The sequence below is a fragment of the Miniopterus natalensis genome, chromosome X, assembly GCF_054644295.1.
Source record: "Miniopterus natalensis isolate mMinNat1 chromosome X, mMinNat1.hap1, whole genome shotgun sequence".
In the NCBI taxonomy this organism is placed as follows: Eukaryota; Metazoa; Chordata; class Mammalia; order Chiroptera; family Miniopteridae; genus Miniopterus; species Miniopterus natalensis.
This window is the reverse complement of record NC_142103.1, coordinates 47,904,014-47,917,448: the sequence shown is the minus strand read 5'-3', so window position 1 is coordinate 47,917,448 and position 13,435 is coordinate 47,904,014. Positions and strand designations below refer to the sequence as shown.

At 35.7% G+C, this 13,435-nt stretch overlaps 1 protein-coding gene across 1 annotated transcript in view; it reads right to left on the bottom strand.

Moving 5' to 3' along the window:
* Positions 1-13,435, bottom strand: part of BRWD3 (bromodomain and WD repeat domain containing 3) — a 132,085-nt gene that overhangs the window by 74,826 nt on the left and 43,824 nt on the right. Inside the window, exons 7-8 of the mRNA XM_016205128.2 lie at positions 10,768-10,928; positions 9,251-9,472 (exon numbers count right to left, since the gene is read on the bottom strand). Of these exons, the coding sequence (XP_016060614.1) occupies positions 9,251-9,472; positions 10,768-10,928 (383 nt within the window). The remainder of the gene's footprint in view (positions 1-9,250; positions 9,473-10,767; positions 10,929-13,435) is intronic.

The following is a 13,435-nucleotide window of genomic DNA, read 5'->3' as shown; positions in this document are numbered from 1 at the left end:
AAAACTGACAGGAGGGGTGGAGATGTACAATGGGCTAGCCCTATACCCATGTGTAGCAGATAAAAATCAAGAGGGATATCAGGGATGCAAAGGTCCTCCTGAGGAGGAGGGACCCAAACAACACACCAGGTGCCCCATCCTAGGGATCCAGTGCCAGGAAGAGAAGTCCCCATAACTTCTGGTTGAAAAAAATAAACTAATAGACAAAGACAACAATACTGTGCTTACCAGAGAGAAAGGGGGTGGGGGGAGGTAGAAGAGGATAAAGGGGGGATAAATGGTGATGAAAAGAAACTGGAATTTGGGTGGTGAACATACAATATAATATAAAGATGATACATTATAGAATTGTACACCTGAAACCTATAATTTAATTAACCAATCTCACCCCAATAAATTCAATAAAAATAAATTAAACAAACAATAAAACTGCAGGGCTGAGTGCAATGGAGGGCTGCTGGGGGCCCAAGCACAGGTTTACCCAGAAACACTACCTCTGAGCTCCAGCACTGTGGCAGCAGCTTAAAAGGCAACAGGGATATATAAGGAGGAACTTAAGTGTCTGCCATCAGGAGGAGAGCTGGGGGTTGGGGGTGGGTATATCTTTCTCCCAGACAGAAATGCTGGCAGAGGGCATTTTTACTTTATTGAGCAACCCCATCCCCCCGACACAGAGCAGGAAGACAGGCACCATTTCTGAGTCTCCACCAACCTATCACTATTTGCCCTGCCCTGGTGATTCCCTGATTTCTCACCCCACGGAACTTGTAGGCTCACCCAAGATGTTTCCAGTACCTTTCCCATATGAATGGCCTCTCTTGCCTCATGCTTCAGACTTCCCAAAAGTCTCTCAAACAAGTAGCATCTGGCCTTGGTGTGCCCCGTACCTCTCTCTAAGTGACCCCAGACAAGACACAAGCAACAGCCGGCCTTGGTTCACAGCATGGGCTCTCCTGGGCACCTCCAAGCCAGCACAGTAGCAGCCACCTGCAGATCACTTTTAAATTCATGTCCAGAGGCCTGGACACAACACAGTTGGCAGCTGACCTTGGCCTGTACATGCCAGGATCCCCAGAGCTAGTGTAACAGGTAGACAGATTTAGACAACATTGAAACACCACCCAACCTCCTGCATAGGAGACAACCTCAAGGGGCAGATTCAGCGGACACCAGAATCCTGCTGATTTAATTCCTGCTTTGCAAAGTGGGACCCTGCACAGCTGATCCTACAAGGTGGTTTCAGACAGTCCTTATAGCCATTCGGCTTCATGGTAGATCCCTCTCATTGACATGCCAGCAGTAATCAAGGATCAACTACAACAGAAAGGTGTACACAGCTCACACTGCGGGGGTGGGCAGATTGCACCTGGAGTGCCAAGCTTGGGTGACTGGAGTGGCTGTGCCACTGTACTTTATAGGACACCTACAACTTAAAGCCACTCTAAGAAGACTGGGTGACATAACAGCTCTACCTAATACATGGAAACAAACAGGGAGGCTCCCAAAATGGGGAGACAAAAAAACAAACAAACTGAGGCCCAAAGGAAAGAACAAGAGAACTCTCCATAAGAAGAGCTAAATGAAATAGAGATAAGCAATTTATCAGATATGAAGTACAGAATAATGATTAAAAGGATGCTCAACAGCATGAGAAAAGATATTGAAACTATGAAAAATGACCAGTCAGAAATGAAGAATGACATAGCAGAAATAAAGAATACATTGGAAGGAATAAAGAGCAGATAAGAGGAAGCAGAAGATCGGATCAGCAAATTAGAAGATAGGGTAGAAAAAAAATCAATCAGAGGACCAAAAGGAAAAAAACAATTAAAAAACAGGACAGCTTAAGGGAGCTGTGGACAACATGAAACATAACAATATTCATAGGAATGCCAGAGGTGAAGAAACTGTCCAAGGGTTAGAGAAGCTCTTTGAAGAAATAATGGCAGAAAACTTCCCTAACCTGGTCAAGGAAAAAGTCATACAAGTTCAGGAGGCACAGAGAGTCACAAGAACAAAACACACCAAAGAGGCACATGCCCAGACACATCATAAATAAAATGAAAAAAATTGAAGACCAAGAGAGAATCTTAAAGGCAGCAAGAAAAAAATCAATTTGTTACCCACAAAGGAGCTCCCATAAGGCTGTCAGCTGATTTCTCATCAGAAACTCTACAGGTCATAAGGGAATAGCATGGAGTATTCAAGGTAATGAAAAGCAAGGATCTGAAACCAAGACGATTCTATACAGCAAGGCTATCATTCAAAATAAATGGTGAAATACAGAGCTTTCCACACACAAAAAAAGCCTAAAGGAATTTATCACCACTGAACTAGCATTGCAAGAAATGTTAAAGTGACTGTTTTAATAAGAAGTAGACATAGAGACAGAGAGAAAAATAGGCATAAAGAATTAAAATGGCCTTATATAAGTACCTATCAATAATAACCTTAAATGTAAATGGATTAAATTCTCCAACAAAAAGATAAAGGGTGGCTGAATGGATAAGAAAACATGACCCAACTACATTCAGTCTACAAGGGACTTACCTAAAAACAAAACATTCACACAGGATGAGAGTGAAGGTGTAAAAAAAATTTTTCCATGCAAATGGAAATGAAAAGAAAAAAAAAGCTGGGATAGCAATGCTCATATCTGACAAAATAGACTTCAAAATGAAGGCCATAACAAGAGACAAGAAAGGTCACTACACAATACTAAAGGAATCAATCGAACAAGATGATATAACCCTAGTAAACATATATGCACTTAATATAGGAGCACTTAAATTTATAGAACTTTTAGAGGACTTTAAGGGAGAGATCGAGAACAATACAATCACAGTAGAGGACTTTAACACCCTACTGACTTTACAGAATAGATTGTTCAGACAAAAAAATCAACACGTAAACATTGACTCTAAATGACACACAAGATCAGATGGATTTCATTGATATTTATAAAACATTTTACCCCAAAGCACAGATTATACATCTTTCTCAAGAGCACACGGATCAGTCCCAAAGAGAGACCACAGGTTAAGACACAAAACACGTCTCTACAATGTCAAGAAGACTGAAATTATATCAAGCATCATTTCAGAACACGATGGTATGAAATTAGAAATCAACAATAGTAAAAACACTGAATAACATTCAAACACATGTAGTCTAAATAGCATGTTATTAAAAAATGAATGGGTTACCAAAGAGATAAAAAAATTCCTGGAAACAAATGAAAATGAATACAAAACCACTCAAAATCTATGGGACACAGTGAAAAGAGTCCTGAGAGGGAAGTTCATAGCACTATAGGCCTACTTCAAGAAACAAGAAAAATTGCTATTATCTAACTGTATAAGTTAAAAGAATCAGAAAGAAATCAGAAAAGCCCAGAGAAAGAAGAAGGAATGCAATAATAAAGATCAGAGCAGAAATAAATGACAGAGACTGAATGAACAGTACAAAAGATCAATGAAACCAAGAGTGAGTTCTTTGAAAAGATAAACAAGGTTGATGAACCACTAGCCAGACTCATCAAGAAACAAACAGGACCCAAATAAAATCAGAAACGAAAGAGGTGAAGCAACAACTGAAACAACAGAGATACAAAGGATTTTAAGAAAATACTATTAACAACTATATGCCTATAAGCTAGAAAACCTGTACGAAATGGACAAATTCCTTGAGGAATACAATCTTCCAAAACCGAATCAGGAAGAATCAGAAAAGATGAATAGGCTAATAACAACAGATGAAATTGAAGCAGTAATAGAAAAACTCACAGCAAACAAAAGCCCTGGCCCAGATGGATTCACAGGGGTGTTTTACCAAACAGTCAAAGAACTAACACCAATTCTCCTCAAACTATTCCAAAAAATCCAAGAGGAAGGAACACTTCCAAGCTCTTTTTAAGAGGCCAGAATTATCTTAATCCCAAAACCAGATAAGAAAATTACAGGCCAATATCCACGATGAAAATAGATTCTAAAATCCTCAACAAAATATTAGCAAATAGTATCAAGCAATATATTACAAAGAACATACATCAAGACAAAGTGGGATTATTCCAGGGATGCAAGGCTGGCATGATATTTGCAAATCAATTAATGTGATACATCACATAAACAAATTCAAATACAAAAATCACATATCATATCAAGATGCAGAAAAAACATTGGACAAAATCCAGCACACATTTTTAATAAAAACCCTCAGCAAAGTGGAAATAGAGGGATCATTCCTCAACATACTAAAGGCCACATATGACAAACCTATAGCCAACATCATACTCAATGCGCAAAAAAATAGGAGCATTCCCATTTGAAACAGGAACAAGACAGTGCTGTCCTCTTTCGGAATCTTATTCAACATAGTACTGGAAGTCCTAGCCACAGAGATCAGACAAGGAGAAAACATAAAAGGCATCCAAATTGGAAAGGAGGAAGTAAAACTTTCATTATTCGCAGATGATATGATATTGTACAAAGAAAACCCTAAAGACTCCACCAAAAAGTTACTTAATAAATGAATTTGGCAATGTAGCAGGATACAAAATTAACACCCAGGAATCGATGGTATTTTTATATACCAATAATGAACTCCCAGAAAGAGAAACTAAAAAAATAAAAAATAAAAAAATCCCATTTACCATTGCAACAAAAAAATTAAGATACTTAGGAATAAATTTAACCAAGGAGGTGAAAGATCTGTATTCAGAAAACTAGAGGATATTGAAAAAAGAGACAGAGGAAGATATCAACAAGTGGAAGAATATACCATGTGCATGGATTGGTAGAATTAACGTCATTAAAATGTCCATACTAACTAAAACAATCTATAGATTCAATGTAATCCCTATTAAAATACCAAAAGCCTATTTCACGGATCTAGAACCAATACTCCAAATATTTATATGGAACCAAAAAAGACCCTTAATAACCACGACAATCTTGAGAAAGAAGAACAAAGTTGGAGGGATCACAATACCAGATATCAAGTTATACTACAAAGCCACTGTACTCAAAACAGCCACTGTTCTTTTGCCTGGTACTGGCAAAAGAAAAGGCATATAGATCAATGGAACAGAACAGAAACCCCCTGAATTCGACCCAAGCCATTACACTTAATTAGTATTTGACAAAGGAGGCAAATACATACAATGGAGTAAAGAGTCTCTTCAATAAATGTTGCTGGGGAAATTGGACAGGTACATGCAAAAAAATGAAACTAGACCACCAACTTATACCATACACAAAAATAAACTCAAAATGGATAAAAGGCTTAAATGTAATTTATGAAACCATAAAAATCCTAGAAGAAAACATAGGCAGCAAAATCTCAGACATGTCTTGTAGCAATATGTTTGACAATACTTCTCCTAGGGCAAGGGAAACAAAGGAAAAAATAAACAAACGGGACTACATCAAAATAAAAAGCTTCTGCAGCAAAAGAAACAATCAACAAATTGAAAAGAAATTCCACTGTATGGGAAAACATATTGGCCAATGATAACATCTGAAAAGGGTTTAATTTCCCAAATAGATAAGGAAGTCATACAACTTAACAAAATGAACACAAATAATCCAATTAAAAATGGGGAAAGGGCCTAAGTAGACACTTCTCCAAAGAGGACATACAGACGGCCGAAAGATGTATGTAAAAGTGCTCAAAGTCACCAATCATCAGAGTGATGCAAACTAAAATGACAATGAGGTATGACCTCACACCTGTCAGAATGGCTACTATCAACAAATCATCAAATGACAAGTGTTAGTGAGGATGTGGAAAAAAGGGAACCCTAATATACTGCTGGTGGGAATGCAGACTGGTGCAGCCACTATGGAAAACAGTTATGGAGTTTCCTCAAAAAATTAAAAATGGAATTTGACCCAGTGATCCCACTTCAAGGAATATATCCCAAGAAACCTGAAACCCCAGGCACAAAAATATATGCACCCCTATGTTCATAGCAGTGCAATTTAAAATAGCTAAGATCTGAAAACAGCCCACCTGCACATCAGTAGATAAGTAGATAAAAAAGCTGTGGCACATTTACACCATGGAATACTATACAGCTATAAAAAAAGAAGGATCTCTTACCCTTTGGGACAGCATGGATGGACCTGGAAAGTATTAATGCTAAGTGAAGTAAGCCAGTCAGAGAAAGACAAGTATCATATGATTTCACTCATATGTATAATCTAATGAACAAAATAAATTAATGAACAAAATAGTTCCAGAGACACAGAAGCATGAAACATATTAACGAATCTCAGAGGGAATGCAGCAGTTGGGGGGGGTGATTAACCAAAGAACTTATATGCATATGCTTAACCCATGGACACAGACAATAGTGTCATGAAGGCCTGGGGGGGTGGCGGATGTGGGGTGGAGGGGGACAATGGAGAATAAAAAGGGGACATCTGTAATACTTTCAATAATAAAGATAAATTTAAAAAACAAAAAAAAAAAAAGAAAGAAAGAAAAAAGAATCCAAAAAATGAGGATAGTGTAAGAAGCCTCTGGTACAACTTCAGGCATACCAACATTCCCATCATGACGCTGCCTGAAGAGAGAGAACAGGAAACTGAAAATCTATTTGACAAAATAATGACAAAAGAACTTCCCTAACCTGTTGAAGGAAATAGATATATAAGTCTAGGAATCTCAGAGTCCCGAACAAGATGAACCCAAAGAGGCCCATAATAAGACATATCATAATTAAAATTCAAAAGTTAAAAGAAAAGGAAATAATCTTAGAAACAGCACTAGCAGGAACTGGCAAGAAATATTCAAAGTGATGAAAAGCAAGAACCTACAACCGAATTTCACTACCCACAAAAGCTATCATTTTAGAATGGAAGGACATATCAAGAGCTCCTTAGATAACAAATAGCTAAAGGAGTTCATCACCACCAAACCAGTATTACATGAAATTTTAAAAGGTCTTTGTTAAGAGGAAAATAAAAAGACCAAAAATCTAAACAATTAAATGGCAATAAATACATATCTATCTATAATTGAATCTAAAAAACAAAATAAACAAGCAGAACAGAAAGAGACTCATAGATACAGAGGACATTTTGACAGTTGCCAGATGGGAGGGGGTTGAGTGGATGGATGAAAAAGGTGAAGGGATTAAGCAGTATAAATTGGTAGTTTCATAATATTCAGGGGGATGTAAAGTATACCATAGGGAATGTAGTGAATAATATTTTAATAACTATGTATGGTGTCAGATGGGTATGAGATTTAGCGGGATGATCAGTTAGTAAGTTATACAATGTCTAATCACTGGGGTGTACACCTGAAACTAATATAATATTGTGTGTAAACTATAATTGAAAAATGAAAAATGATTTTAAAAACAGACTTTCTTTGGCTTTAACTCTGAGTTTGGAAGCTATTGAGGGTTCTGAGCAGCAGTGACATGATTTAACTTCCATTTTAAAATCACTCCGTTATTCGGAGGCTAAATTATGGTAATAGAGAGGGAAGAGAAGTAAGAATATGAGAAGTCTCTGGTGAGATGATTGAAATAGGGTAGTATGATGGAGGTTATGAGAATTTGTCAGATTCTAGATATATTCTGAGGGTAGAGCCAACATAATTTGCTAACAAGTTAGACATGGGATATAAGGGAAAGAAAATGGTCTGGGATGACTACTCTGAGCAATAGGGAAGATTAAACTGCCATTTGTTTAGATGTGGAAAGCTTTGGTAGGGTCATATCTGAGAAAGGGAGACAGGATTTCAATTTTAAATTTGTTGGCTTTGAGATGCGCAATAGATATTCATGGGATTATGTGGAGTAGCTGAATATACAAGTATGGAGCTAAACAATAGGTCCCAAGATGGAAATATAAGTTTTGAAAGTCATCAGTGTACAGATGAAATTCAAAGCCATGAGACTTGATGCAATCACCAAGGAAGAAATGTGACACAGAAGAGGTCCAATGGATCTCTAGGGCAATCCCACAAGTAAACAAAATGATGTAGAAAGAGCAACTGAAACTATGAAGGAATCAAACAGTATCATAAACATTTTTCTGTATAAATAGTCATTTAAAAAAATATATATCCTTATTGATTTCAGAGAGAGGAAAGGAGAGGGAGAGAGAGATAGAAACAGCAATGATGAGAGAGTCATTGATTGAGCCCGCAACCCGGGCATGTGCCCTGACTGGGAATTGAACCCCGATCTCCTGATTCTAGGTCCACGCTCAACCGCTAAACCATGCCTGGCCGGGCTAAATAGTCATTTTTATGCTGTATGAGAGTACCTCCAAATTCCAGAAATAACAGTCAGATATAATGGTGGGAACAAAAGTACCTGGTAATCTCTCAAAATAAAATCCATGAAATAATTTCAACTGATCAAAAATTTGACGTGAACGTTTTTCAGATTCAACATGCTACATTGAATCCAATCCTTGCTAGCTCCTCATAAACAAGCAATATATTATTTAAATAACACACGCACACACAAAATGACAGGCATACTTATTAGCAACTAAAGAACAAAGTAAATGGGAGTAATTATCTCATCTACAAAAGTGGTCTCCTTGACCAAAGTATAAAAGACCTTTTCGAAGGATTCCTCCATTTTGCTCTCCACACAAAGAAGAGGACAAAAGTTCAGCTTAGTTTGATTAAATAAAAATTATTTTGGGAATATCTAGGACTTCCACTACTAACATCTGGTAAAAACATTATATGACCAAGCATTTAAAAGAAGTCAATGTACTGTATATGAAATATCAAGTTGGAACTAAGAATAAAATTTTTCCTAATATGAAACCTCTCCCTCTCTCCCTCGCTCTCATGCGCTCTCTCTTTCTCTCTCTCTCAATCTGACTGAAAAGCATCTTGGATTAAATGTTAACACAAAGTATGCCAACATTCAAGTTAGAACCTGTTTATATCCTGACTAACAGGTATTAGTGTTGCTCCTCAAAGCATTTACAAGCTTCTCCCTTCTTTATAAATATGAGTGAGACAAATAAGATGTCTCACACTATATTTGAAAAACCTTTTTAGTTCCCTTTTTACTTATTTCTAAAGGGAATGGATTTATATAAAACAGGAACTTTAAAAAATACCTGTGCAGGGTAAGAACAAAGCCATTAAGAGATCAACATTTTTCTGTTGGCTATTCTTTATAATATTATCAACACAGAGTAACAAAAACAAGAGAATTCTCATCCTTATTACATTATGTTAGAGGTTATCTTTTCATTTTTCTCACCTGTATGGAAGTAATAGAAGCTGAATGTCCCTGAAGGACTGCTACTGGTGCACAAGTTCGAAGACACCACACTCTTACAACCTTATCACAGCTGCCTGCAGCAATAAGAGTGTTTTCATAGTTAACCGCCATGTCAGATATTTCAGCAGAGTGCCCTCGAAGTGTAGCAAGGAGGCGTCCATCATCTGTTGCCCAAATTTTCACCAAACAGTCATCTGAACCCTATCGTAACATGAAAGGACAGAAGATTTACAATGAAGCAGAAATTTCCCTTTCCCCAAAAACCCAGAGACAAAGGGAAAACTTTATTAAGTTACTTCTAAGCCTTTACTTTTTAGTCTCTTCTCTCCATGTAATATGGATCCAGTAGCAAATATAAATGAAGTTCAAATGATAGCACTGACAAAGCATTGTCCAAACTGACAATGGTATTTGTGAAGAGCTCCTCAAAACTGTGAAACCCGACAACTCACAATAATTTTAGCTTACTTTTAAGTGATTTAGCATTAAGTAACTATGCCATTCTTTCTTTCCTTAGGCCTGACAGTCTTTTTTCCTTAATTTCTTGAATATTTTTTTTTACAAATATTAAAAAATTTAACCTAAAGTCTACATGCATTTCTCAGTAAACATGTGGCCTTTTCTTGATAATCTCTGGTGAAAATATTTTTAACTTCCTATTGAGAATTTCTAAAAGCTTTAAAAATAGTAAAAAGCAATTATACTTCATTATGGAAAATAAGTTATTTAATAATTATCTGTTTATAGCAAGATGGCAATCATCATCCTCATTGTGATCATTAATAAACAAATACTTATGTGATGCATTTGGAGTCATGAAAATGTCAATGGAAGAGTCTGTAATGAACTCCAAGGAGTTATAACTTCTCAAAATACAAACCACTTCCTTAGTTGTTGCGTAGAAATTTAAAAAGAAAAATTGGGCCATTACCTACACTTTTATGTTAACTTAGTACTAAAGTAATGAGACTAATAAGCCTTTTATTGGAAATAACAGTATGCTACAATTTTGTACTCAAAATCACACAACATAATCTGGTTAATGAAAACCCAATTTTAAAAATAACTAGTACAACTGTAATCTTCATTACTGTGTAGTGCAGTTCAACTATTCAACCATACGGATGATGTAATCATTAATTAAGCAGAACTGGCACCAATTACACCAAGTGACAAATGGAAATTGCATATTAATAAATGTTTGCTAAAATGTAAATGAAATTGGGTAGATAAAACTTGTTTCACATAAATTAACCACCTCTAGACTATACAGCCTTCTGAAAATTTATTAGATTTCCCTAAAGATAGGGAACATTATAGTTCACACTCATTTACTTATATAGAATGAGAAAAGATTTTCAATTTCCATTCATCTTTCCTTACATTCATGTGGCTTAAAGGATAAACTGCAAAAAAGCATAATTCAATGCCATGAGGCCTAGCTTCAATTGTTGTTAATCTTTAATATGGTACAGTATTACAAAATTTAAACTCACTGTAAAAATTCTTCTCCCACTTCGGTCAAATGCTACACAGTAGACAGATGACAAGTGCCCCAGAATTCTCTTATGCATCTTAATGTGCTGGTAAGCAGATGAAGGGAAAATATGGCTGAAGCGACTGCATCCTGTTAATTGCCTGGCAGAGGTGATATTCACTGGAAAACATAAAATAGGAGATTCACTTCTTAAAACCTAAAAGTGAAACCTACTTTATGAAGTTAAGTCATAAATATTAAGATGAGATAAAACAGGGTACACATACCACAGCAGTTCTTGTGAAAAGTCTAAATTTCATTATATATTTCATGATTTTATGAACTCAAGTTCACTACCACAAAGCATTAAGAACACTTTTTTGGAACACTCTTATTTTTATTGTTTTAAATTTATCTGTACTGTTGAAAGTATTACAGATGTTCCCTTTCCCCGCCGAAATGATGCCCTCCAACCCCCCCAGGCCTTCTCCACACTATTGTCTGTGTCTGTGGATTATGCATATAAGTTCTTTGATTAACCTCCACCCCCCCCCCACTCTTCTTTTAAATCCCACAAGTCTGACTTTCTGTTTGCCTTACTATGGTTTCTCAAGTACATTCCCATTTTTTCTTTCATGGTACACAACAGCCAAGGAGACTGTCACTTTAAATGTATAGGTAAATCTTACTATAACACGAAGGAATTTTAGAATTAAAACTATATTTGGTTAAGTATATCTTAAAATTTCTATAGAGAATTTTTCCTGTCCTCACACCCATCCACCCCATCTACAGCTGTACCTAAAAATTCAACAGTAATATAAGAGGATTTATATAGTGAAAAGAGAAAGGCAGCTATGACACCACATAGGTTCTCGGTAACAAACAATTCTTTCTAGGCTTGTTTATAGGTTTTTGCCCTTTTGGTTTCTGAAACTGTAGGGTCTCTTTCTAGTTAACCAATGAATTCTGAGGCTTCATATCCTATGAGGTTATCTTAGATCCTGTCTCCATTTTGTTTATTTGTTTTTTGCCTTGTAGTTAATTTTCTTAAAAAGGAGCCAGAATAAAACAGAAGTCTGCACAATTCTCTTTCAAATACCACCTGTATTCTTTTCATTTCCCTCAAATGTCTTGATCCCCATATAAGGATTTACAAGCACTCACTTGTTCTGATTCCTCTAGTCTTCCTTTATTCACTGAAAACATTTAATATCCCACATATTATATTTTAATCAAAACATAAGATCCTATATGACATTCTAACATAGTGCACAAATAATATAGTACAAATGAGAATAGCTTTCATGTTGAAGCAAGACAAAATTAAGGCAAAAATTGAGTTGTAGCTGGATTAGTACAATCAGAACCATGCCACAATAAAAAAATATGAAACCTTTCAATGTCTCAATCTTAAGAGCAATGAAGTCTTTTTTCAGGCAAAGGTAGATCCATTGGCCATTTTAAACTGACAAAATGACAAAAAAAAAAAGAATGATGAATAGCAAAATCAACAAACTTTGAATGTAAATCATAAGAAATGGGTATCTGAGTATTTATGTAACATTAAGAGATGCTGAGTAAATAATGGTAGAAAATCCATAAGCTCAGTACCAGGTAAGGGGACTGCTTTATGACAGCTGTTCCCCATCCCAAGTTCTAGAATTTTGAACAATTCTAAATTGGGAAGAGCGTGCACCATAACTTTGGGACTTTAGTAATCTTCCTTCTTTAATCAAACATTTCTTAGTGCTTTGAGTTCCTTGAAACAATCAACCATTAATGACTTCTGCTTTGCTTTTTTCTACACATACTCTGCAAGTAGATAGGGGAAAAGATGTGTTTCTTTAAGGCAGGGTTTCTCAACCTCAGAACTACTGGCATCTTGGGCCTGATGATTCTTCATGATCAAAGACTATTTCTATATTTTGGAGTGTTCAGCAGCATCCCTGGCCTCTACCCACTAGTTGCTAGTTAACATCTCCACACACACACACACACACCAAGTTGTGACAAAGCAAATATATCTCAGACATCACCAAACAATTCTTAGGGAGTAGAGGAAACCGTCTCTGGTTGAAAACCAGTGCTTAAAGTATAAAAATAAAAATAACTTCAACAGAAATAAAAAAATTAAAAAATCAACTTTGAGAAGTGGAGCAGAAACAGAAAAAGAAAGAACCAGTGAAAAAGAGGAGAGGTAGATACCTACCAGAAATCCAGTCATTCATCTAATACCAGAGTTTCTAAATAGCCAAAGGAACACAATCATATAAACAAAATATACTAGACCCCATTAAGAGTTAATATCTCAGGCCCAAACTGTTAATTCAGGAACAGTTACTAAAAATTTTATGTATCTTTATACTATATAAAAATTAGATTTCAGTTTGTTCATTAAATTCCACATATGAGTGAAATCATATGTTATTCTCTGACTGGCTTATTTCACTTAGCATTGGTATAGGGGTATGAATGGTGATGGAAAAAAAGAAATAAAATAAATAAAATTTAAAAAATTTAAAAAATAAAATAATAAAATAGAGAAAAAATTATATTTCACTTTTTAAGACTTTAATAGAGAAAACTAATAATTGCTTCAAAAGAAAAAAATTAAAAACATTTACAAAAACTATGACAAGGTCTTAATATTTAAAACACATATAAAACTAACCATCAATAAGAAC